This window comes from Bombina bombina, unplaced genomic scaffold (assembly GCF_027579735.1).
Source record: "Bombina bombina isolate aBomBom1 unplaced genomic scaffold, aBomBom1.pri scaffold_973, whole genome shotgun sequence".
In the NCBI taxonomy this organism is placed as follows: Eukaryota; Metazoa; Chordata; class Amphibia; order Anura; family Bombinatoridae; genus Bombina; species Bombina bombina.
Window position 1 is genome coordinate 7,979 of NW_026511247.1, and position 27,385 is coordinate 35,363.

General features: G+C 38.5%; 1 protein-coding gene across 1 annotated transcript; it reads right to left on the reverse strand.

The window, feature by feature from the left end:
• Window positions 1–12,950: 12,950 nt before the first annotated feature.
• LOC128643664 (mitochondrial potassium channel ATP-binding subunit) lies at window positions 12,951–24,487 on the reverse strand. The gene is made up of 3 exons (XM_053696491.1): window positions 24,337–24,487; window positions 13,253–13,574; window positions 12,951–13,139 (listed from the first exon to the last, which is right to left on the reverse strand). The coding sequence occupies exons 1-3, from the start codon at window positions 24,387–24,389 to the stop codon at window positions 12,951–12,953; spliced, it is 564 nt and encodes a 187-aa protein (XP_053552466.1). The 5' UTR covers window positions 24,390–24,487.
• Between the last annotated feature and the right edge of the window lie 2,898 nt (window positions 24,488–27,385).

Below are 27,385 nucleotides of genomic sequence, written 5' to 3' on the forward strand. Positions count from 1 at the left end.
AAAAACAACCAACCCAAACACAATTTCAATCTATCTCTTGCTGAGAAAGAAGCCTTGGTGTCATTAAGAGACAATAATTCTCTGGTTATTAAAAATTCGGATAAAGGCGGCATGGTAGTAGTGATGGATAAGGAACAATATATACAGGAAGGCTTAAGGCAATTACAAAAAGAGACTGATTATTTTGTTCTGAAAGGAGATCCAACTGTGCAGTTCCAGATGGAACTTAAACAGCTACTGGATGATGGCCTTGAACTAGGTATATTGGATAAGACCACTGTGGAATTTCTTTCAGTTGATTTTCCCAAAATCCCTTTGTTCCATCACCTACCAAAGACCCATAAAACCCTTGACAATGTCCAAGGGAGACCCATAGTGAGTGGGGTTGACTCACTTTTGGGTAACCTGTCCGAGTGGTTGGATTCCATTCTCCAACCCATAGTCATGTCCCTCCACTCTTATGTGAAAGATACCAAACACATTTTGAATCTAATTGAGAGGATTGAATGGAATGATGGATTTAAATGGCTCACTGTGGATGCTGTTTCATTGTACTCTAGCATCCCACACCAGGTGGGAGTACAAGCCATAGCGTTTTTTCTTGAACACGAGTCAGAATATAATGAGACCTTTATCGAGTATGTGATTAAAGTAACTACTTTTCTACTAACACACAACTTTTTTAAGTTTGAGGATGTTTACTATCTCCAAAGATGTGGCACTGCCATGGGAGCCAAATTTGCACCATCATTCGCGAATCTTTTCTTAGGATGGTGGGAGCTTTGCCATATCTTTGGGGATAGTAATCCTTACAGAGATTGTATCTCCTTTTATAGGAGGTACATCGATGACCTCCTCTTTGTGTGGACAGGGGACCTAACGAGTATTTCTCTGTTTATAAATTTTCTTAACAACAATGAGTTTGGCCTCAGATTCACCTATGAACTTAATGACAAATTCATTAATTATCTTGACCTTACTTTAGAGGCCACAGACAATGGCACAGTCAAATCGACTATCTATCGTAAACCCATTTCGGGCAATTCTCTACTTTTGGGTTCTAGTTGCCACCCAAAACATGTCCCTTTTGCTATAGCTAAGGGTGAATACACTAGGCTAAAGAGGAACTGTACTCTGCACACTGATTTCCAGAGAGAATCCAGAGGACTGGACAAGAGACTTAGGGATAGGAATTATCCTCCCAAGGCCATAAGAAAAGCTAGGGAACAGGTTCAAACCATTCCCAGGGGAAAGTTGCTGGGAACTAAACAGGACACCAGGCAAAGAAGACAAGGGGTTACTTTTGTCACCACTCATAGTGTCCAATATCCATTGATATGCGACATTGTTCGCAAACATTTCCCATTGCTTTTGGCTGAGGAGAAATTAGTGGATACTGTGAAATCAGGTCTAAGATGTGCTTTTAGGAAAAGCCCCACTTTAGGCTCCATCCTTTCACCCACACTATTAAAGTCTGATAAATCCAAGCAAAGTGCCTGGCTTAACACCCTGGCATGTACAAATGTGGACATCGGAAATGTAAACCCTGTGATTTTGTCAAAATCACTAAAGGCTTTGCAAGTGAAGCAACCAAAAGAGAATATGAGATCAGATCCTGCATGAACTGCAAGACAGAATCTGTGATTTACTTGATCGAGTGCACTTTATGTAAAATCCAGTATGTTGGACTCACGTCACGTGATCTAAACACTAGGATCAGAGAGCATTTGTCCTCATTTAACACCAAGAGGGCATCAACCCCTATCGTTCAACATTTTGGGGTGTATCATGACAATAATCTCCAGGGCTTCACCTGGTGTGCTATTGAAAAAGTTAATAGACCTACCAGGGGAGGGGACATTGATACTCTCCTCGCCAGACGTGAAGCCTTTTGGATTTTCACACTCGGAACACGAGTACCTGTAGGACTCAACTCCAGATATGATGTTTTAAATCTCTGGGAGTAATTCTTATGAACATAGATTATGTTGCCCTCTACACCTACTAGGTGCATAGTCCTTACTGCATCTGAATTATCATTCCTTCACCACTGGATTTATATATATATATATATATATTATTATTTATATATATATTTTCCACATTGTGTTATCTTTACTATTATTATACTATTGCCATACCTTATATATTTGCATTCCAGTATTCCAACTGTCTATTGCAACATTACCATCAATAACGTGGCGGTAGGCCTTGGCATCAGACTTTACACGCAACACTAGCCACACATATATATTTATTTATTTTTGAACACATTCTATTAAGTGATTGTCTCCAATATATAATGAGAGAGTGATAGTGTTTAATTACTGTAAGATTGTAGCCTGATAGTATAGTGGATTGGTTCAGTGGACCCTAATGATTATGTATCCTACACATCTATATATCTATTAGATACTGTTTATGTCTCTACACCTAGGTAGTTAAATTATAGGGTATAATAGAATAAGCCATAGGCAGTTTACTCTCCAGCATGTAAGTTCTGGCAAAGATTAATATTTTTTTGCCATCTTTCAAACTATTATCTATTCCTATCTTACCCAGTAACATGTAGGTGACAGTTTAGACCATTATCCACTGCCCACTTACACTGTCCAATTTTTCCTATGGTATCTTGTTCCCTGAATGACTAATATATCTAAGTCTTGTCCATTTTTAGGATTCTCTCAAATAAGAATTTGTACTTTATAGGCATTCACATCCACATTGAATAGCCTTAATCTCATATCTTAATGAACTATTTGTAATTAGATTTTCCCATTATTATATTTTTTGGGCTTATCCGTTTGGACATTTCTTTAGTTATTATTCATAGTATATTTTAAGTCACTATGCAGCATAGGTGTCAGCATGGCACTCCCGGTATACACTATTTACCTTATCATTGGACTAGATATACACTTAGCATTACTGGTACAAACTATCTACCTTATCATTTATTAGATATATACATTTCTATCTACTTCATAATTTGATTAGATATATACATTTTTATCTGTGTTCATGATTGCAGGCTAGGTGTTTAGCTTTCATCTAGTTTAGAGGAACATACCCATTAATTTTCTGCATCTTATACATGACACGTTTATAGGTAAGATCAATGCACACATTTACAGTCCCTGATCTAATCATTTTGCAGTATTTCGCTTAAAGTTTTTTGTCCATTCATGTATATACTACTGCCAGTTTTTTTACTTTCGACATTACATCCTTTCAGTATGCTAATTAGTGTGAGCAGTATAGGCATTTAGTTAATATTCAGGTGTGCACAGGTTTAGTTTGAGGGCGTTGTTGTATTTTTTAACCTATCACATTTGTTTGAAGTGTTTTTAAACAGGTGTGGGGCTCAGCACTACAGGCTATGACTACGGATCATTTCCGAAACATGTAAGCCAGTTAGTGCTGCGCCCTCAGCACCTTCCACATCGTCTTTGCTGTGAATCTCCATGTTTGATTTTATTTGAACCAAGAATAAAGGATTTATTTTATGCTACTGGGACTTCCTTTCTTTGATCTCATCTCTGATAAGGTAACATACAGCTTTGTACTGGCCACTAGGTGGCAGCATATGTGTATTATATGTATTTGAGTGGCATTGTAAGAGTTAATGGATATGGTATATAAGGAGCAACATACAGGTGTCCTGTATTAGCATGAGTAAGGGTGAATAACGGAAACGTTGTATTTGTTGCTGTTGTGTGCCTTGATGCTTTTACTAAGCAAAAAAATAAAACAAAGAACTTCTTCTTGAATTTGGTGCTGTGGACATTTGCTCTTTCTGAAATTCACCAAAGGTATAAAGTTTCCTAGGATCAAAGTAAAAAAGATCTTAAATAAGAGTTTAATGGGTGACCATTTACTAAATATATTTACTGTATTCTCAAGAGTGAAATACAGATTACCCTCTACTGGCAGCCATTTAGAGATCTTTGATGTAATTCCCAAAACCTTCATGGATTTCCTCCAGACCCCCAAGACATCCCTAACCAAGGGATAAGTGGAGATCGTTCTTCCTAGATCCCTATTTGAGGCGTAGACAACAAAGTTTAGAGAATGCGGAGAGCAAACATGTTCCTCCAATTCCCAAGTTGAATATCTAAATGTCTGTAACAGACAATCAATTGAAAGACACAGGAAGGTTGCAAAGTTATACCATCCCTAGTTACCCATTACCCATTCCCTAGTTTTGCATAACCAACACTGTTATATAGCGATTACCTTGTATCTAAGCCTCTGCAGACTGCTCCTTATCTCAGTTATATTAATATACTTTTTACCTCTGTGATTACCTTGTATCTAACCCTCTTCATATTTCCCCCTTATCTCAGTTATATTAATATACTTTTTACCTCTGTAATTACCTTGTATCTAAGCCTCTGCAGACTGCACCCTTATCTCAGTTATATTAATATACTTTTTACCTCTGTGATTACCTTGTATCTAAGCCTCTGCAGACTGCTCCTTATCTCAGTTATATTAATATACTTTTTACCTCTGATTACCTTGTATCTAAGCCTCTGCAGACTGCTCCTTATCTCAGTTATATTAATATACTTTTTACCTGTGATTACCTTGTATCTAAGCCTCTTCATATTTCCCCCTTATCTCAGTTATATTAATATACTTTTTACCTCTGTAATTACCTTGTATCTAAGCCTCTGCAGACTGCCCCTTATCTCAGTTATATTAATATACTTTTTACCTCTGTGATTACCTTGTATCTAACCCTCTTCATATTTCCCCCTTATCTCAGTTATATTAATATACTTTTTACCTCTGTAATTACCTTGTATCTAACCCTCTGCAGACTGTTCCCTTATCTCAGTTATATTAATGTACTTTTTACCTCTGTGATTACCTTGTATCTAACCCTCTTCATATTTCCCCCTTATCTCAGTTATATTAACCCTTTAAGGACACAGCTTTCAGTTTGCTCAATTGTTTTATGACGGAAAAATTCCGTCATATGTCCTTAAGAGGTTAATATACTTTTTACCTCTGTAATTAGCTTGTATCTAAGCCTCTGCAGACTGCCCCTTATCTCAGTTATATTAATATACTTTTTACCTCTGTGATTACCTTGTATCTAAGCCTCTACAGACTGCCCCTTATCTCAGTTATATTAATATACTTTTTACCTCTGTGATTACCTTGTATCTAAGCCTCTGCAGACTGCCCCTTATCTCAGTTATATTAATATACTTTTTACCTCTGTGATTACCTTGTATCTAAGCCTCTGCAGACTGCTCCTTATCTCAGTTATATTAATATACTTTTTACCTCTGTGATTACCTTGTATCTAAGCCTCTGCAGACTGCTCCTTATCTCAGTTATATTAATATACTTTTTACCTCTGTGATTACCTGGTATCTAAGCCTCTGCAGACTGCTCATTATCTCAGTTATATTAATATACTTTTTACCTCTGTGATTATCCTGTATCTAAGCCTCTGCAGACTGCCCCTTATCTCAGTTATATTTATATACTTTTTACCTCTGTGATTACCTTGTATCTAAGCCTCTGCAGACTGCTCCTTATCTCAGTTATATTAATATAATTTTAACCTCTGTGATTACTTTGTATCTAAGCCTCTGCAAACTGCCCCTTATTTCAGTTCTTTTGACAGACTTGCATTTTAGTCAATCAGTGCTGACTCCTAGGTAACTTCACATGCGTGAGCTCAAAATTATCTATATGAAACACATGAACTAACACCACTAGTGGTGAAAAACTTTCAAAATGCTTTCAGATTAGAGGCGGCCTTCATGGTCTAAGATATTAGCATATAAACCTCCTAGGTTTAGCTTTCAACTAAGAATATCAAAAGCAAAATTGGTGATAAAAGTAAATTAGAAAGTTGTTTGAAATGACATGCCCTAATTAAATCATAAAACAATTTTTGGACTTGACTGTCCCTTTAATAAAAAGGAGCATCCTTAGTACGTATAGAATCTTGGGAACGATAGACATTTTAACTCTTTGAATGCTAAGCACTTTCCCACCTGGGTGCTAAGATTTATTTAATGTTTTTTTTTCATTTTTATATTTTTTTTTAACTTTTTTTTATTTTTTTTTCAGACCCTCAAGACTTACACTGTTGGAAAGGTTAGGCGATTACCTTTCCAATGGTGTGTCTTGGGGGTCGGTAGCTGCTTAGATGCCTGAGATACAGGCTTCTAAAAAGCATGCCCCCTGCTCCTATACGTATCATTGTTCAGTATAAATAAAGTTGCGTGGTGACGTCATCACGCAAAACGGGAAGCCCCGTCGATACCTGTCACTCTACAGGCACGATCGCCGGGGTAGGAGTGGGTGGGAGCCCCCAGATCTCCCTCAAGGTGGGAGAGTGCTAGTGACAGCTCCGAGCCGTCATTAGCACCAGAGTGGGAAACTCTGTGACGGGTTAAAAAGATTCATTTTGCCCGTCACCAAAAACAGAATTTATGTTTACCTGATAAATTTCTTTCTTCTACGGTGTGTCCGGTCCACGGCTTCATCCTTACTTGTGGGATATTCTCATTCCCTACAGGAAATGGCAAAGAGAGCACACAGCAAAGCTGTCCATATAGCCCCCCTCTGGCTCCGCCCCCCCAGTCATTTGACCGACGGTTAGGAGAAAAAGGAGAAACCATAAGGTGCTGTGGTGACTGTAGTTTAAACAATATTTTTTAACCTGACTTACTTGCCAGGGCGGGCCGTGGACCGGACACACCGTAGGAGAAAGAAATTTATCAGGTAAACATAAATTCTGTTTTCTCCTACATTGGTGTGTCCGGTCCACGGCTTCATCCTTACTTGTGGGAACCAATACCAAAGCTTTAGGACACGGATGAAGGGAGGGAACAAGTCAGGTAACCTAAACGGAAGGCACCACTGCTTGCAAAACCTTTCTCCCAAAAATAGCCTCAGAAGAAGCAAAAGTATCGAATTTGTAAAATTTGGCAAACGTATGCAATGAAGACCAAGTCGCTGCCTTACAAATCTGTTCAACAGAAGCCTCATTCTTGAAAGCCCATGTGGAAGCCACAGCTCTAGTAGAGTGAGCTGTAATTCGTTCAGGAGGCTGCCTTCCAGCAGTCTCATAAGCCAACCGGATGATGCTTTTCAGCCACATCAAAATTGTGTAACAGACGTTCCTTGTTAGAAACTGGATTAGGACACAGAGAAGGAACAACTATTTCCTGGTTGATATTCTTATTGGAAACCACCTTTGGAAGAAAACCAGGCTTGGTACGTAAAACTACCTTATCTGTATGGAATACCAGATAGGGTGAAGTACACTGCAAAGCAGACAATTCAGAAACTCTTCTAGCAGAAGAAATAGCAACCAAAAACAGAACTTTCCAAGATAGTAACTTAATATCTATGGAATGAAAAGGTTCAAATGGAACCCCTTGAAGAACTGAAAGAACTAAGTTTAGACTCCATGGAGGAGTCATAGGTCTGTAGACAGGCTTGATTCTAACTAACGCCTGTACAAACGCTTGTACATCTGGCACGGCTGCCAGACGCTTGTGCAACAAGACAGACAGAGCAGAAATCTGTCCTTTTAGAGAACTAGCTGACAAACCTTTATCCAAACCCTCTTGGAGAAAGGAAAGTATCCTAGGAATCCTAATTTTACTCCATGAGTAACCCTTGGATTCGCACGAACAGATATATTTTTGCCATATCTTATGGTAAATTTTCCTGGTCACAGGTTTTCTGGCTTGAACCAGAGTATCTATTAAAACAGATTCCGAAAACCCACGCTTAGATAGAATCAAGCGTTCAATTTCCAAGCAGTCAGTTGCAGAGAAACTAGATTTGGATGTTCGAATGGACCTTGAACTAGAAGGTCCTGTCTCAAAGGTAGCTTCCATGGTGGAGCCGACGACATATTCACCAGGTCTGCATACCAAGTCCTGCGTGGCCATGCAGGAGCTATTAGAATCACCGAAGCCTTCTCCTGTTTGATCCTGGCTACTAGCCTGGGAAGGAGAGGGAACGGTGGAAACACATAAGCTAGATTGAACGACCAAGGCGCCACTAATGCATCCACTAGTGTCGCCTTGGGATCCCTGGATCTGGACCCGTAGCGTGGAACCTTGGAGTTCTGACGAGACGCCATCAGATCCACATCTGGAGTGCCCCATAGTTGAGTTAACTGGGCAAAGACCTCCGGGTGAAGTTCCCACTCCCCCGGATGGAAAGTCTGACGACTCAAATAATCCGCCTCCCAGTTGTCTACTCCTGGGATGTGAATTGCCGATAGATGGCAGAAGTGATCCTCCGCCCATTTGATGATCTTGGATACCTCTCTCATCGCCAGGGAACTCTTTGTCCCTCCCTGATGATTGATGTACGCTACAGTCGTCATGTTGTCCGACTGAAATCTTATGAATTTGGCCTTCGCTAGTTGAGGCCAAGCCAGGAGCGCATTGAATATCGCTCTCAATTCCAAAATGTTTATCGGGGGGAGAGACTCTTCCCAAGACCATAGACCCTGAGCTTTCAGGGAGTCCCAGACCGCGCCCCAGCCTAAGAGGCTGGCGTCGGTCGTGACAATGATCCACTCTGGTCTGCGGAAACTCATTCCCTGAGACAGGTGATCCTGAGACAACCACCAGAGGAGTGAGTCTCTGGTTTTCTGGTCCATTTGAATCTGGGGAGACAAGTCTGCATAATCCCCATTCCACTGTTTGAGCATGCACAGTTGCAATGGTCTTAAATTAATTCGAGCAAAAGGAACCACGTCCATTGCCGCAACCATTAGTCCTATTACCTCCATGCACTGAGCTATGGAGGGCTGAGGAATAGATTGAAGAACTCGACAAGCGTTTAGAAGCTTTAACTTTCTGACCTCTGTCAGAAAAATTTTCATTTCTACCGAGTCTATTATTGTTCCCAGAAAGGGAACCCTTGTGGACGGAAACAGGGAACTCTTTTCTATGTTCACCTTCCACCCGTGAGATCTGAGAAAGGCTAAAACAATGTCTGTATGAGACCTTGCTTTGGGAAGGGACGACGCTTGAATTAGAATGTCGTCTAGGTAAGGTGCTACTGCAATGCCCCTCGGCCTTAGGACCGCTAGAAGGGACCCTAGCACCTTTGTGAAAATTCTGGGAGCAGTGGCTAAGCCGAACGGAAGAGCCACGAACTGGTAATGTTTGTCCAGAAAGGCAAACCTCAGGAACTGATGATGATCTTTGTGGATAGGAATATGCAGGTATGCATCCTTTAGGTCCACGGTAGTCATATATTGACCCTCCTGGATCGTTGGTAAAATCGTCCAAATGGTTTCCATTTTGAATGATGGAACTCTGAGGAATTTGTTTAGAATTTTTAAATCCAGAATTGGTCTGAAAGTTCCTTCTTTTTTGGGAACTACAAACAGGTTTGAGTAAAAACCCAGACCTTGTTCCGCTGTTGGAACTGGGTGTATCACTCCCATCTTTAAAAGGTCTCCTACGCAATGTAAGAATGCCTGTCTCTTTATCTGGTCTAAAGATAAGCGAGACATGTGGAACCTTCCCCTTGGAGGAAGTTCCTTGAACTCTAGAAGATACCCCTGAGAGACAATTTCTAGTGCCCAGGGGTCCGGAACATCTCTTGCCCAAGCCTGAGCAAAGAGAGAAAGTCTGCCCCCTACTAGATCCGGTCCCGGATCAGGGGCTACCCCTTCATGCTGTCTTGGTAGCAGCAGCAGGCTTTTTGGCCTGTTTTCCCTTGTTCCAGCCTTGCAATGGTTTCCATGCTGGTTTAGGCTGGGAAGTGTTACCCTCTTGTCTAGAGGCTGCAGAGTTAGAAGCCGGTCCGTTCCTGAAATTGCGAAAGGAACGAAAAAATTCCCCCAGTGATGTCTGAAATAATCTCCTTCAATTCTGGCCCGAAAAGGGTCTTACCTTTGAAAGGAATACTAAGCAATTTTGTTTTGGACGACACATCTGCCGACCAAGATTTTAGCCAAAGCGCCCTGCGCGCCACTATTGCAAAACCTGAATTTTTCACAGCTAATTTAGCCAATTGAAAAGTGACATCCAAAATAAAGGAATTAGCCAACTTTAGTGCGTGAATTCTGTCCATGACCTCATCATATGGAGTCTCCTTTTGGAGCGAATTTTCTAGTTCATCGAACCAAAAAGATGCTGCTGTGGTCACAGGAATAATGCACGAAATTGGTTGAAGAAGGAAACCTTGCTGAACAAAAATCTTTTTAAGCAATCCTTCCAATTTTTTATCCATAGGATCTTTGAAAGCGCAACTGTCTTCTAAAGGAATAGTTGTGCGCTTAGCTAATGTTGAAACTGCCCCCTCTACCTTAGGGACCGTTTGCCATGCATCCCTTCTGGGGTCGACAATGGGGAACATTTTCTTAAATATAGGAGGGGGAACAAAAGGTACGCCTGGCTTCTCCCACTCCTTAGTCACTATGTCCGCCACTCTCTTGGGTATCGGAAAAGCGTCAGCGTGCACTGGGACCTCTAAGAATTTGTCCATCTTGCACTGGAATCACCAAAGTATCACAATCATCAAGGGTAGCTAGCACCTCCTTAAGCAGAGCGTGGAGATGTTCTAGCTTAAATTTAAATGCCACGATATCAGGTTCTGCCTGCTGAGAAATTTTACCTGAATCAGAAATTTCTCCCTCAGACAGCCCCTCCCTCACTGCCAACTCAGATTGATGTGAGGGTATAACAGATAAATTATCGTCAGCGCCTACTTGCTCATCCTCTGTATTTAAAACTGAGCAATCACGCTTTCTAGGAAATGCTGGCAGTTTGGATAAAAGAGCTGCTAGAGAATTATCCATTACTGCTGTTAATTGCTGCATAGTAACAAGCATTGGTGCGCTAGATGTACTAGGTATCGCCTGCGCGGGCAAAGCTGGTGTTGACACAGAAGGAGAGGATGATGAGCTATCCCCACTACCTTCATTTAAAGAATCATCTTGGGCAACATTATGAAATGTGATAGTACCGTCCTTACTCTGTTTGGACGCCATGGCACAATTCGAACATACATTTAATGGGGGAACCACCTTGGCCTCCATACACACAGAACATATGCTATCTGAAGGTACAGACATGTTAAACAGACTTAGGCAGTTTTTTAATGCAATAAAAACAATTTTAAACAAAACCGTTACTGTCTCTTTAAATAATAAAAAGGGCACACTTTATTTCTGAATGATCGAAAAAAACATCAAGGAAATATCCGATCTTTATGAAATTTATACCCCAGTGTCTTAATGCTTTAAAAGTATTGCACACCAAATTTCAAGTCTCTTAACCCTTAAATGACCAAACCGGAGCTAATAATCCCAATTGACCGGTTAAAACACACTATAGTCCCTGCCACAGACTTTGCTGCGGCTTTTACCTTCCTTAGGGGTTATTAACAACAGAAATAAGCCTCTCCGGGTCCTTTTCTAAGCCACTGGACCTCCTCACGTGAAGCTGCATGCACTGTCTTAGAGAAGTAACTGCGCAACAGAGGCGCGAAAATGAGGCCTCCTCCCTCTGCATTCCAGAGTGAAGGGGCCTTTCTGAAAAGAATAGGCGCCTAACCAACTGCCAGGCGCAAATAAACGTCCCCAAAAGTGTTTCAAAGTTTATCAAACACTCCAAATGTCAAATAAATATGATAAAAATCAATCGATTTAGCCCACAATAGTGTCAACCATAATAGAACCCAAGATATAAGCCTTAATTCTGTAACTTGGTCTTAAGAAAATGGCTTACCTATCCCCTAAGGGAAAACTGACAGTCTTCTAGCAGTACTGTGTCTTGTTAGAAAAGTGACTGATCATACCTGAAGCAGATAAGCCTGCAAACTGTTCCCCCCAACTGAAGTTCTCTGGTTTCAACAGTCCTGCGTGGGAACAGCAATAGATTTTAGTTACTGGTGCTAAAATCATACTCCTCTTTTAACAGAAATCTTCATCACTTTCTGTTGTAGAGTAAATAGTACAAACCGGCACTATTTTAAAATAAACTCTTGATAGAAGAAATAAAACTACAACTAACACCACATACTCTTTACCATCCCCGTGGAGATGCTACTTGTTCAGAGCGGCAAAGAGAATGACTGGGGGGCAGAGCCAGAGGGGGGCTATATGGACAGCTTTGCTGTGTGCTCTCTTTGCCATTTCCTGTAGGGAATGAGAATATCCCACAAGTAAGGATGAAGCCGTGGACCGGACACACCAATGTAGGAGAAACTAGCAAACCTACCCATCTTATCCTTATTTTCCTGCAAAATTTGAGAAATATTGTCTCCATACCAATTTGTAGGATCAGCTGAAATTTTTAAGCCTAAGTATTCCAAGGAATCTGTTTCTGTAAATTGATATTTTAGATTTTGCCAGGTTTGTTTTATAGCCAGAAACTAGACTATATTCTTCTAAAAGATTAAGAATAGTTTCTATATAGTCTTTTGGATCAGATACAAATAGGAGAAGGTCATCAGCAAATAACGAGGTTTGGATTGAAACTTTACCTAAAGTTTCCCTTAGTTTGATAGCTAAAGGCTCCAAAACTAGGTCAAATAAAATAGGAGACAAGGGACAACTCAGACAGGTGCCCCTTGTCAGTATAAAGGAGTATGAGATTCCATTATTGATTAATAGAGTTGCTTTCATATCACAATAAATATTATCAATTAATCCCAGGAAGTTACCTTCAATTCAGATTATCTTTTGTCTGTGCTGTACAAAATGAGACAATGACTGACATACAAAACATGAGGCGACCTGTATAGAAGGGTCTGAGGCTCCAGCTTATGATCTAACTAATGTAAGTGCTCAAAAAAGGGAGAAAATGCCTCTACAAGGGTTGATTACTTATTTTAATAATAAAATATGTTAATGATTTATGTAAAGAAATAAAAATCCCCCGATGACCATGAGTTACCAGCACCCCTGGGTGCAGTCGGGTTGATTTGGTGACCGTCTATTCTCTTCCGCTGTAACCCACAGCACCTACCTGTACTCCGTACAGACAAAGCAGCCGCATAGCAGGGCCCTGCACTTCACGCAGATAGTTCCCAGCATGCTCTCTGGTAAAGCGGGACACCACGTTTACCAACTCGCCCAGGATCAGTGGAATCTGTATGTTCAGTACCGCGGCACCAAACGAGAGCTGAAAAAGAGAAGTGGCTTAAGTAAATATCTTATGATGGGGAAGTTGTGTTATAAGACGCCCTTCGGATTCATGTGAGCTTTACGGTGCAGCTGCAGATAGGGGATACTTACAATCACAGCAGTCATCAGGGCCAACAACTGGGGCCGCAGGAGCTTCCAGAACTCGCTCCAGTTGAATTCTGGCTCTGGTATGGCCTTCTCAGCTGTGATCATGGGGTGGTTACTATGTTCCAGTTGGCACAGCACGACCCTCCCTCCCGCACACGCAGAGGCAGGACCAACCAGCAGGGCCAGTATCCTGCCCTTGGAAAAGGGTCTGTTAGAGAAACGTGATGGACGGAGCAAGGCATCTCGCAGTCGTACGTACAAACGCAATGAGGAGGAAGTTGGGGGCCGAGAGAGAGTGGACAGGCGGATATCAAGGCCTCCAAACCTGGGAAATAAACAGAGATGTTACAGTTATCAAATGCCAAACCCTACAGAGGTACCTAATTTTGCACAATTATTGAGGAGCGGAAAGCCCTGACATGGATCTAGATCCGGTGCTTGCTGATCAAATCAAACTGTCACGAACAAATACCTTATCATACGCTGATCACCACTATTATGAGGCATTCATTTATACATATTTTCCAAAATAATAATATATACTTTATGGCTGGTTGCAGCTGCTAAAACATTAGAATTTATTTCTATGAAGGGCTAGGCCAGGTAAGTATGGGAAGGTTATGGTTAGGGTTAACTGCAGTGGGAGGGCTGAGCCATGGTTAGGGTTAATCATGCAGGTGCTGCCCAAACCAATTCATAAGTGGGCTTATTGGATAACCGGTCAGGGTTGCTTGAAAACAATAAATAAATACAAGTAAAGTACCGAGTGAGGACAGATGACGTTGCAAAAGGGATTACAGAGAAGCAAATCTAACGCACGGCAGCTGAATACGCACATAGTGTCTGATGCAGGTTTTTCACTTATTCATACAGTTGTGAAAAAAGAATTCCCCAATGTCCCGCATATTACGGGACTGTCATGGTTAGGGAGCGCTGCCTTGTTATCCCTCAGTGCAGCTTTCTCTTTAGAGCAAATGTTTCAGTTTGTGAAGTGAAGTCAGGGACTGTCCAGACTCTAAAGAGTAACCTCAGCCCCACTATATATATATATATATATATATATATATATATATATATATATATATATATATATATATATATATATATATATATATATATATATATATATATATATATATATATATATAAAATACCGTCCAGATTACAGTGTTACCCTCCTATGGTCATCCGCCTGGGTGCAAGAATGCAATGAATAGTCCTCCAAACAAAATGCACTCGCAGGTCCTTTACCAAGCAGTGATTCAACCTACTCCCAGCTGATGAGTGGCAATAACCACGAAACAGCTGTCCTGGGATTGGTCTGAATCACTGTACTACCCCTAATGCAGCGATGCTATGGCGTAAAGGGAAGTCTGCCTTAAAAAGCAGGATAGAAGTAAAAAAGTGAGTCGCTGTGAACCTCATTTGCATATCTCCCCCAGAATCCTTTGCTGCATTGGAAACAGTGTAATCAAAGAGTTTCTGGGGTCAAAGCAAACAGATTCTGGGGTAAAAGCTACCCGAGAGTTTCTCGGGTAGCAGCAAACCAGAAATCACTCACTAAAACAGCCTGTTTCGTTCTTTTTGGAACTCATCAGTTGGAGATCTCCCCCCATAATTTTAATGAATTTTGGTTTAACCTTGAAAGTAGCTTTACCAATGCAGCAACCAGAAATCTATCTCCTACTGATGAGTTCCAAAAAGAACGAAACAGGCTTGTCTAGTGAGTGATTTCTGGTTTGCTCCAATAATCCTGTTAAAAGGATTGCTGTGTTAAAACAGTACTTGAAGCAAAAAAAAATGAGAATTTGCATATCTAATTTGCATATCTTACCCATAATTCTCTTGTGCATTGGTAACATTGTATATGAAGTATTTCTGGGGAAAACAAGCGGGGAATCTTGCCTAGATGTGCTAATTTCCTATGCAAATATTTACATTGATTATATATATATATATATATATATATATACACATATACATATACATACACACACACACACATATATATATTCATATAAAGACTAACGGCTAGATTTAGAGTTTTGTCGGTAAAGACCCGCATAGCTAACGCTACGTTTTTCCCAGCGCACCCTTCCAACAACGCTGGTATTTAGCGTTGTCTGAGGTGCTGCGTTAGGCTCAAAAAAAGGGTGCGTGGAGCCTAATGAAGCTACACTTCAACCCTCAATACCAGCATTGCCTACGGTAGCGGTAAGCTGTGAAAACGTGCTCGTGCACGATATGCCCATAGGAAACAATGGGGCAGTTTGGGCTGAAAAAAAACCTAACACCTGCAAAAAAGCAGCGTTCAGCTCCTAACGCAGCCCTATTGTTTCCTATGGGGAAACAAAAGTTATGTCTACACCTAACACCCTAACATGAACCCCGAGTCTAAACACCCCTAACCTTACACTTATTAACCCCTAAACTGCCGCCCCCGCTATCGCTGACACCTGCATTTTATTATTAACCCCTAATCTGCCGCTCCGTACACCGCCGCAACCTACATTATCCCTATGAACCCCTAATCTGCTGCCCCTAACATCGCCGACCCCTATATTATATTTATTAACCCCTAATCTGCCCCCCCAATGTCGCCGCTACCTTACCTACACTTATTAACCCCTAATCTTCCGACCGTACCTCGCCGCCACTATAATAAATGTATTAACCCTAAACCACCGCACTCCCGCCTTGCAAACACTATAATAAATGTTATTAACCCCTAATCTGCCCTCACTAACATCGCCGCCACCTACCTACAATTATTAACCCCTAATCTCCCGCCCGCACCGTCGCCGCTACTATAATAAAGTTATTAACCCCTAAACCTAACTCTAACCCTATAATAAACCCTAATATAGCTATTGTACCTAGTTAAAATAAATACAAAGTTGGCTGTAAAATAAATATAAATCCTAAAATAGCTACAATGTAATTATTATTTATATTGTAGCTATATTAGATATGTATTTTATAGGTAAGTATTTAGTTTTAAATAGGATTAATTTATTTAATTTTAGGAATATTATTTCGTTTAATTTAAATTATATTTATGTTAGGGGGGTGCTAGGGTTAGAGTTAGGTTTAGGGGTTAATAAGTTTATTATAGTAGCGGCGACTGTGCGGGAGGGAGATTAGGGGTTAATAAGTGTAGTTATGTAGCGGCGACGTTGGGGGGGCAGATTAGGGGTTAAACATTTTTATTAGAGTGGCGGCGATGTGGGGGGGCCTCGGTTTAGGGGTACATAGGTAGTTTATGGGTGTTAGTGTACTTTAGAGCACAGCAGTTAAGAGCTTTATATTCCGGTGTTAGCCCATAAAGCTCTTAACTACTGACTTTTTTTGGCGGTAGGAGTCTTGTTGGTAGAGGGTCTACCGCTCACTTCTCCCAAATACCAGCGTTAGGCAGATCCCATTGAAAAGATAGGATTCAGTGGAGTGCTAATATCATTTGCACGCAAGTGATATTTAGTGCTACACTTGTAACCTAGCCCTATAGGTACAGTGTCATACTTATATTATACTGGGCAGTCGGCTAAAATACTGAACTGTTTAGGTTAGCACAGACCTTAATCAGAGGTCAGATATAACTGAGCTTGTGCACTGCTGTAACCAGTCACTGTGTAGTATTTTGCAGGATGTACTCCAGCCTCTTTGGAGAGATGTAAAATGGAAATTACAGTAAAAGCAGACAAATGAATGATTACATGTGCACTGTGCCGCTTACAGGGATAGACAAATAAAATCAGGAAAGCACATGACTGATTTTAAAATGGTTCTAGTAAACGTTATGACCATTTCAGTGAGAGCTTGTACAGAGCACAGAGCATATGAACATATGCCCCGTGCACACTCATTCCAACACTATACTGCCCAGATAGCAACACCCATATTACCTCATGTCACTGCCAGCTAAGTGTGCTGGTGCATGAGGTGTATGTACATATGCCCCATGCACACTCATTCCAACACTCACGTTACCACCTGTCACTGCCAGCTCGGTTTGTTGGTGCACAAGGTGTATGTACATATGCCCGCTGCACGCTCATTCCAACACTATACTGAACATGAACATTATGAACATGAGGTGTATGTACATATGCCCGCTGCACATTCATTATATCACTCAGGTTACCTAATGTTACTGCCAGCTCACTGTGCATTGTGCTGTCCTGCTATACAAACGCTGCATGGTTAATAATATAACATTATTAGATTACATATTAATATCAGGCTGTGTAACATCTATATAAACTAGTGTGCATTGTAGTGTCCTGCTATACAGATGCTGAAGGGTTAATAATATAACATTATTAGATTATATATTAATATCAGGCTGTGTAACATCTATATAAACTAGTGTGCATTGTAGTGTCCTGCTATACAGATGCTGAAGGGTTAATAATATAACATTATTAGATGTTATATTAATATCAGGCTGTGTAACATCTATATAAACTAGTGTGCATTGTAGTGTCCTGCTATACAGATGCTGAAGGGTTAATAATATAACATTATTAGATTATATATTAATATCAGGCTGTGTAACATCTATATAAACTAGTGTGCAGTGTAGTGTCCTGTGATACAGATGCTGAAGGGTTAATAATATAACATTATTAGATTATATATTAATATCAGGCTGTGTAACATCTATATAAACTAGTGTGCATTGTAGTGTCCTGCTATACAGATGCTGAAGGGTTAAGAATATAACATTATTAGATTATATATTAATATCAGGCTGTGTAACATCTATATAAACTAGTGTGCATTGTAGTCTCCTGCTATACAGATGCTGAAGGGTTAATACTATGACATTATTAGATTATATATTAATATCAGGCTGTGTAACATCTATATAAACTACTGTGCATTGTAGTGTCCTGCTATACAGATGCTGAAGGGTTAATACTATGACATTATTAGATTATATATTAAAATCAGGCTGTGTAACATCTATATAAACTAGTGTGCATTGTAGTGTCCTGCTATACAGATGCTGAAGGGTTAATAATATAACATTATTAGATTATATATTAATATCAGGCTGTGTAACATCTATATAAACTAGTGTGCATTGTAGTGTCCTGCTATACAGATGCTGAAGGGTTAATAATATAACATTATTAGATTATATATTAATATCAGGCTGTGTAACATCTATATAAACTAGTGTGCATTGTAGTGTCCTGCTATACAGATGCTGAAGGGTTAATAATAAAACATTATTAGATTATATATTAATATCAGGCTGTGTAACATCTATATAAACTAGTGTGCATTGTAGTGCCCTGCTATACAGATGCTGAAGGGTTAATAATATAACATTATTAGATTATATATTAATATCAGGCTGTGTAACATCTATATAAACTAGTGTGCACTGTGGTGTCTTGCTATACAGATGCTGAAGGGTTAATAATATAACATTATTAGATTATATATTAATATCAGGCTGTGTAACATCTATATAAACTAGTGTGCACTGTAGTGTCCTGCTATACAGATGCTGAAGGGTTAATACTATAACATTAGATTATATATTAATATCAGACTGTGTAACATCTATATAAACTAGTGTGCATTGTAGTGTCCTGCTATACAGATGCTGAAGGGTTAATAATATAACATTATTAGATTATATATTAATATCAGGCTGTATAACATCTATATAAACTAGTGTGCAGTGTAGTGTCCTGCTATACAGATGCTGAAGGGTTAATAATATAGCATTATTAGATTATATATTAATATCAGGCTGTGTAACATCTATATAAACTAGTGTGCATTGTAGTCTCCTGCTATACAGATGCTGAGGGGTTAATAATATAACATTATTAGATTATATATTAATATCAGACTGTGTAACATCTATATAAACTAGTGTGCATTGTAGTGTCCTGCTATACAGATGCTGAAGGGTTAATAATATAACATTATTAGATTATATATTAATATCAGGCTGTATAACATCTATATAAACTAGTGTGCATTGTAGTGTCCTGCTATACAGATGCTGAAGGGTTAATAATATAACATTATTAGATTATATATTAATATCAGGCTGTGTAACATCTATATAAACTAGTGTGCATTGTAGTGTCCTGCTATACAGATGCTGAAGGGTTAATAATATAACGTTATTAGATTATATATAAATATCAGGCTGTGTAACATCTATATAAACTAGTGTGCACTGTAGTGTCCTGCTATACAGATGCTGAAGGGTTAATAATATAACATTATTAGATTATATATTAATATCAGGCTGTATAACATCTATATAAACTAGTGTGCATTGTAGTGTCCTGCTATACAGATGCTGAAGGGTTAATAATATAACATTATTAGATTATATATTAATATCAGGCTGTGTAACATCTATATAAACTAGTGTGCATTGTAGTGTCCTGCTATACAGATGCTGAAGGGTTAATAATATAACGTTATTAGATTATATATAAATATCAGGCTGTGTAACATCTATATAAACTAGTGTGCATTGTAGTGCCCTGCTATACAGATGCTGAAGAGTTAATAATATAACATTATTAGATTATATATTAATATCAGGCTGTGTAACATCTATATAAACTAGTGTGCATTGTAGTGTCCTGCTATACAGATGCTGAAGGGTTAATAATATAACATTATTAGATTATATATTAATATCAGACTGTGTAACATCTATATAAACTAGTGTGCATTGTAGTGTCCTGCTATACAGATGCTGAAGGGTTAATAATATAACATTATTAGATTATATATTAATATCAGGCTGTGTAACATCTATATAAACTAGTGTACATTGTAGTGTCCTGCTATACAGATGCTGAAGGGTTAATACTATAACATTATTAGATTATATATTAATATCAGGCTGTGTAACATCTATATAAACTAGTGTGCATTGTAGTGTCCTGCTATACAGATGCTGAAGGGTTAATAATATAACATTATTAGATTATATATTAATATCAGGCTGTGTAACATCTATATAAACTAGTGTGCATTGTAGTGTCCTGCTATACAGATGCTGAAGGGTTAATAATATAACAATTAGATTATATATTAATATCAGGCTGTGTAACATCTATATAAACTAGTGTGCACTGTAGTGTCCTGCTATACAGATGCTGAAGGGTTAATACTATAACATTATTAGATTATATATTAATATCAGGCTGTGTAACATCTATATAAACTAGTGTGCACTGTAGTGCCCTGCTATACAGATGCTGAAGGGTTAATAATATAACATTAGATTATATATTAATATCAGGCTGTGTAACATCTATATAAACTAGTGTGCAGTGTAGTGCCCTGCTATACAGATGCTGAAGGGTTAATAATATAACATTATTAGATTATATATTAATATCAGGCTGTGTAACATCTATATAAACTAGTGTGCAGTGTAGTGTCCTGCTATACAGATGCTGAAGGGTTAATAATATAACATTATTAGATTATATATTAATATCAGGTTGTGTAACATCTATATAAACTAGTGTGCATTGTAGTGCCCTGCTATACAGATGCTGTAGGGTTAATAATATAACATTATTAGATTATATATTAATATCAGACTGTGTAACATCTATATAAACTAGTGTGCACTGTAGTGTCCTGCTATACAGATGCTGAAGGGTTAATAATATAACATTATTAGATTATATATTAATATCAGGCTGTGTAACATCTATATAAACTAGTGTGCATTGTAGTGTCCTGCTATACAGATGCTGAAGGGTTAATAATATAACAATTAGATTATATATTAATATCAGGCTGTGTAACATCTATATAAACTAGTGTGCATTGTAGTGTCCTGCTATACAGATGCTGAAGGGTTAATACTATAACATTATTAGATTATATATTAATATCAGGCTGTGTAACATCTATATAAACTAGTGTGCACTGTAGTGTCCTGCTATACAGATGCTGAAGGGTTAATAATATAACATTATTAGATTATATATTAATATCAGGCTGTGTAACATCTATATAAACTAGTGAGTATTGTAGTGTCCTGCTATACAGATGCTGAAGGGTTAATAATATAACATTATTAGATTATATATTAATATCAGGCTGTGTAACATCTATATAAACTAGTGTGCAATGTAGTGTCCTGCTATACAGATGCTGAAGGGTTAATAATATAACATTATTAGATTATATATTAATATCAGGCTGTGTAACATCTATATAAACTAGTGTGCAGTGTAGTGTCCTGCTATACAGATGCTGAAGGGTTAATACTATAACATTATTAGATTATATATTAATATCAGACTGTGTAACATCTATATAAACTAGTGAGTATTGTAGTGTCCTGCTATACAGATGCTGAAGGGTTAATAATATAACATTATTAGATTATATATTAATATCAGGCTGTGTAACATCTATATAAACTAGTGTGCATTGTGGTGCCCTGCTATACAGATGCTGAAGGGTTAATAATATAACATTATAAGATTATATATTAATATCAGACTGTGTAACATCTATATAAACTAGTGTGCATTGTAGTGTCCTGCTATACAGATGCTGAAGGGTTAATAATATAACATTATTAGATTATATATTAATATCAGGCTGTGTAACATCTATATAAACTAGTGTGCATTGTAGTGTCCTGCTATACAGATGCTGAAGGGTTAATAATATAACATTATTAGATTATATATTAATATCAAGCTGTGTAACATCTATATAAACTAGTGTGCACTGTAGTGTCCTGCTATACAGATGCTGAAGGGTTAATAATATAACATTATTAGATTATATATTAATATCAGGCTGTGTAACATCTATATAAACTAGTGTGCATTGTAGTGTCCTGCTATACAGATGCTGAAGGGTTAATAATATAACATTATTAGATTATATATTAATATCAGGCTGTGTAACATCTATATAACTAGTGTGCATTGTAGTGTCCTGCTATACAGATGCTGAAGGGTTAATACTATAACATTATTAGATTATATATTAATATCAGGCTGTGTAACGTCTATATAAACTAGTGTGCATTGTAGTGTCCTGCTATACAGATGCTGAAGGGTTAATACTATAACATTATTAGATTATATATTAATATCAGGCTGTGTAACATCTATATAAACTAGTGTGCACTGTGGTGTCCTGCTATACAGATGCTGAAGGGTTAATAATATAACATTATTAGATTATATATTAATATCAGGCTGTGTAACATCTATATAAACTAGTGTGCAGTGTAGTGTCCTGCTATACAGATGCTGAAGGGTTAATAATATAACATTATTAGATTATATATTAATATCAGACTGTGTAACATCTATATAAACTAGTGTGCATTGTAGTGTCCTGCTATACAGATGCTGAAGGGTTAATAATATAACATTATTAGATTATATATTAATATCAGGCTGTGTAACATCTATATAAACTAGTGTGCATTGTAGTGTCCTGCTATACAGATGCTGAAGGGTTAATAATATAACATTATAAGATTATATATTAATATCAGACTGTGTAACATCTATATAAACTAGTGTGCATTGTAGTGTCCTGCTATACAGATGCTGAAGGGTTAATAATATATAACATTATTAGATTATATATTAATATCAGGCTGTGTAACATGTATATAAACTAGTGTGCATTGTAGTGTCCTGCTATACAGATGCTGAAGGGTTAATAATATAACATTATTAGATTATATATTAATATCAGGCTGTGTAACATCTATATAAACTAGTGTGCACTGTGGTGTCCTGCTATACAGATGCTGAAGGGTTAATAATATAACATTATTAGATTATATATTAATATCAGGCTGTGTAACATCTATATAAACTAGTGTGCACTGTGGTGTCCTGCTATACAGATGCTGAAGGGTTAATACTATAACATTAGATTATATATTAATATCAGACTGTGTAACATCTATATAAACTAGTGTGCATTGTAGTGTCCTGCTATACAGATGCTGAAGGGTTAATAATATATAACATTATTAGATTATATATTAATATCAGGCTGTGTAACATCTATATAAACTAGTGTGCATTGTAGTGTCCTGCTATACAGATGCTGAAGGGTTAATACTATAACATTATTAGATTATATATTAATATCAGACTGTGTAACATCTATATAAACTAGTGTGCATTGTAGTGTCCTGCTATACAGATGCTGAAGGGTTAATAATATAACATTATTAGATTTTATATTAATATCAGGCTGTGTAACGTCTATATAAACTAGTGTGCATTGTGGTGTCCTGCTATACAGATGCTGAGGGGTTAATAATATAACATTATTAGATGTTATATTAATATCAGGCTGTGTAACATCTATATAAACTAGTGTGCACAATGTTATCTATATGACTCACATGAACTAGCAGGCTCCTGATTTGAATAACTAATAATTGCTATAAAGTCTATTAATATAACTGTTATCTATATGGCTCACATGAACTAGCTGGCTCCTGATGTGAATAACTAATAATTGCTATAAAGTCTATTAATATAACTTATCTATATGGCTCACATGAACTAGCAGACTCCTGTTGTGAATAACTAGTATATTAATATAACAATGATGAATGTGCACAGCTGGGGATGGGTAGTAAAGGTTTAGCTATCTATTTAAACAAGAACAAGTTTAGTGTAGACTTTCCCTTTAACAAAGGTAAGCAAGAGAACAAAACAGAAATGGATTTAGAATGTACTTGATCACCTGGATCTCTCCTGCCCCTTTAAGACATCAGTATTGTTACACAGGTGTAGTGATCAGAGGTCTAGTGTGGGTCACTAATGTGCCAGGGAACCACATGACAAGTAACTGCGGAACATGATGGCTAGTGTGTGTGTGCAGCGCAGTGATCTCTGGGAAATGTAGTGCTGCATGCTTTCACAAATTCATGTTACGCGAAACAAAAACTACAATTCCCAACGCGCTTCACGAACAATTTCCTATAATAGATAGCGCGACCAAAGAACTACATTTCCCAGCACGCCCCTGTTTTAATCTGTCAGTCTGTTTCCCGTCCTGTATTCCCCACAGGCGCAGATTACCGTGCTCTAGGCGGGCAGCGGCGGAGACCACACTGCAGAAGATGTGTGAGCATGGCGGGAGGGGTGGCTCTGACCAGGGTAAGAGCAGCTGAATGACAGACCGTGACACCGGTATCACACCCCTCCCTTTCCTATAGAAGACACGCCTCCCGGTGACGATGATCCGTCTGATTGGTTCCTCGGTAATCACGTGAGATAATCAATGTTACAACAAGTACATTTGTGGGTCAGTGACCTTAAGTGTGGTGCTGTGTACTAGTGTTTGCTGTGTATGTTACATGTCATGAGTAGGTTACATCACATGAGTAGGTTACATGCCATGAGTAGGTTACATCACATGAGTAGGTTACATGACATGAGTAGGTTACATGACATGAGTAGGTTACATGACATGAGTAGGTTACATGACATGAGTAGGTTACATGACATGAGTAGGTTACATCACATGAGTAGGTTACATCACATGAGTAGGTTACATCACATGAGTAGGTTACATGTGTGCTGTGTATGTTACATGACATGAGTAAGTTACATGACATGAGTAGGTTACATGTGTGCTGTGTATGTTACATGACATGAGTAGGTTACATGACATGAGTAGGTTACATGTGTGCTGTGTATGTTACATGTGTGCTGTGTATGTTACATGACATGAGTAAGTTACATGACATGAGTAGGTTACATGTGTGCTGTGTATGTTACATGACATGAGTAGGTTACATGACATGAGTAGGTTACATGCCATGAGTAGGTTACATGTGTGCTGTGTATGTTACATGACATGAGTAGGTTACATGTCATGAGTAGGTTACATGCCATGAGTAGGTTACATCACATGAGTAGGTTACATGTGTGCTGTGTATGTTACATGTGTGCTGTGTAGGTTACATGACATGAGTAGGTTACATGACATGAGTAGGTTACATGTGTGCTGTGTATGTTACATGACATGAGTAGGTTACATGACATGAGTAGGTTACATGCCATGAGTAGGTTACATCACATGAGTAGGTTACATGTGTGCTGTGTATGTTACATGTTTGCTGTGTATGTTACATGACATGAGTAAGTTACATGACATGAGTAGGTTACATGTGTGCTGTGTATGTTACATGACATGAGTAGGTTACATGACATGAGTAGGTTACATCACATGAGTAGGTTACATCACATGAGTAGGTTACATGTGTGATGTGTATGTTACATGACATGAGTAGGTTACATGACATGAGTATGTTACATGTGTGCTGTGTATGTTACATGACATGAGTAGGTTACATGTGTGCTGTGTATGTTACATGACATGAGTAGGTTACATGTGTGCTGTGTATGTTACATGACATGAGTAGGTTACATGGCATGAGTAGGTTGCATCACATGAGTAGGTTGCATCACATGAGTAGGTTACATGTGTGCTGTGTATGTTACATGTGTGCTGTGTATGTTACATGACATGAGTAGGTTACATCACATGAGTAGGTTACATGTGTGCTTTGTATGTTACATGTGTGCTGTGTATGTTACATTACATGAGTAGGTTACATGTGTGCTCTGTATGTTACATGTGTGCTGTGTATGTTACATGAGTATGTTACATGTGTGCTGTGTATGTTACATGAGTATGGTACATGTGTGCTGTGTATGTTACATGTGTGCTGTGTATGTTACATGACATGAGTAGGTTACATGTGTGCTCTGTATGTTACATGTGTGCTGTGTATGTTACATGAGTATGTTACATGTGTGCTGTGTATGTTACATGTGTGCTTTGTCTGTTACATGAGTATGTTACATGTGTGCTTTGTATGTTACATGTGTGCTTTGTATGTTACATGAGTATGTTACATGTGTGCTTTGTATGTTACATGTGTGCTGTGTATGTTACATGAGTATGTTACATGTGTGCTGTGTATGTTACATGTGTGCTTTGTATGTTACATGTGTGCTGTGTATGTTACTTGTGTGCTGTGTATGTTACTTGTGTGCTGTGTATGTTAAATGAGTATGTTACATGTGTGCTGTGTATGTTACATGAGTATGTTACATGAGTATGTTACATGTGTGCTGTGTATGTTACATGTGTGCTTTGTATGGTACATGTGTGCTTTGTATGTTACATGTGTGCTGTGTATGTTACTTGTGTGCTGTGTATGTTAAATGAGTATGTTACAGAAGCATTAGTTATTTTGTTGTGAAGAGCTTATTTCCCAGCAGCAATGCCTGAACCAGCAAGCCAGCGCCTAAGAAGGGCTCCAAGAAAACCGTAACAAGTATCATTTCATAAAGAGTTAACTCTTTTTTTTCAGCTTTTAGAAACTATTGTCTAATCACCTCTGGAGCCAGACTGCTAATTGATAAGATGAACTTGTAAACTTGTTATCTTAAGTACTGTAATCCTATTGTGGCCTGTCAAAGGACAGTGCTCTCTATCTAAATGTGTGATGGGGGATTTTGTGCTTCCCCCCCTCTCCCCCTGGGAGTGCCCTGTGTGCATGTAACCTTAATAAAAAGCAGGCTGGGCATCCCAGTCCTGAGTTCTTGTTTGACCCTCAATCGCAGCGTTGACTCGTTTTTGTGGGCAGAAGGGTATCCTAGCTGTACTGCAGCTAAGGGAGATTATTCTATATTTGCGAGACTCATATAGAATACTATGGAAAGCAGCTTCTCCCCTCTTTAGCAATAGGGATCCAGGCTACTAAGCGGTCCATCTCTCAGCGAGACTAAGGGTAACCGTAACATTTGGCGGCAGCGGCGGGATTTTCCTGGATTTCCTAGGAGAGGTACAGAACGGATGGAGAGCGCTTACGAAAAATTGAAGCGTACAACCCTAAAGGATTTACTTGAAAGCAGAGGGGGGTACGCCAGCAACCGGCCGAGGAGAGAGCTGATCGCAGAATTGACCGAACTGGATCAGAGCTTCACAATGGCGGAAACACCGACCACGATTAGTGACGAAAAAACCAGGATTGTTCGGGAAAGGCTCTCATTATACGGGCCGAACCCCTCCATGGAATTGGTACAGCAGTTGATGGCGGAGGCGGACGAGGTG

What these genes read in the sequence shown, in the direction of transcription:
- LOC128643664 (XM_053696491.1), bottom strand. Translation starts at nt 24,389, where the DNA reads ATGCTCACACATCTTCTGCAGTGTGGTCTCCGCCGCTGCCCGCCTAGA. An exon ending in CGCTGCCCGCCTAGAGCACG is followed by an intron (nt 13,575 to 24,336) that starts GTAATCTGCGCC and finishes TTTATTTCCCAG; the next exon opens with GTTTGGAGGCCTTGATATCC. An exon ending in CCCTGATGACTGCTGTGATT is followed by an intron (nt 13,140 to 13,252) that starts GTAAGTATCCCC and finishes TCTCTTTTTCAG; the next exon opens with CTCTCGTTTGGTGCCGCGGT.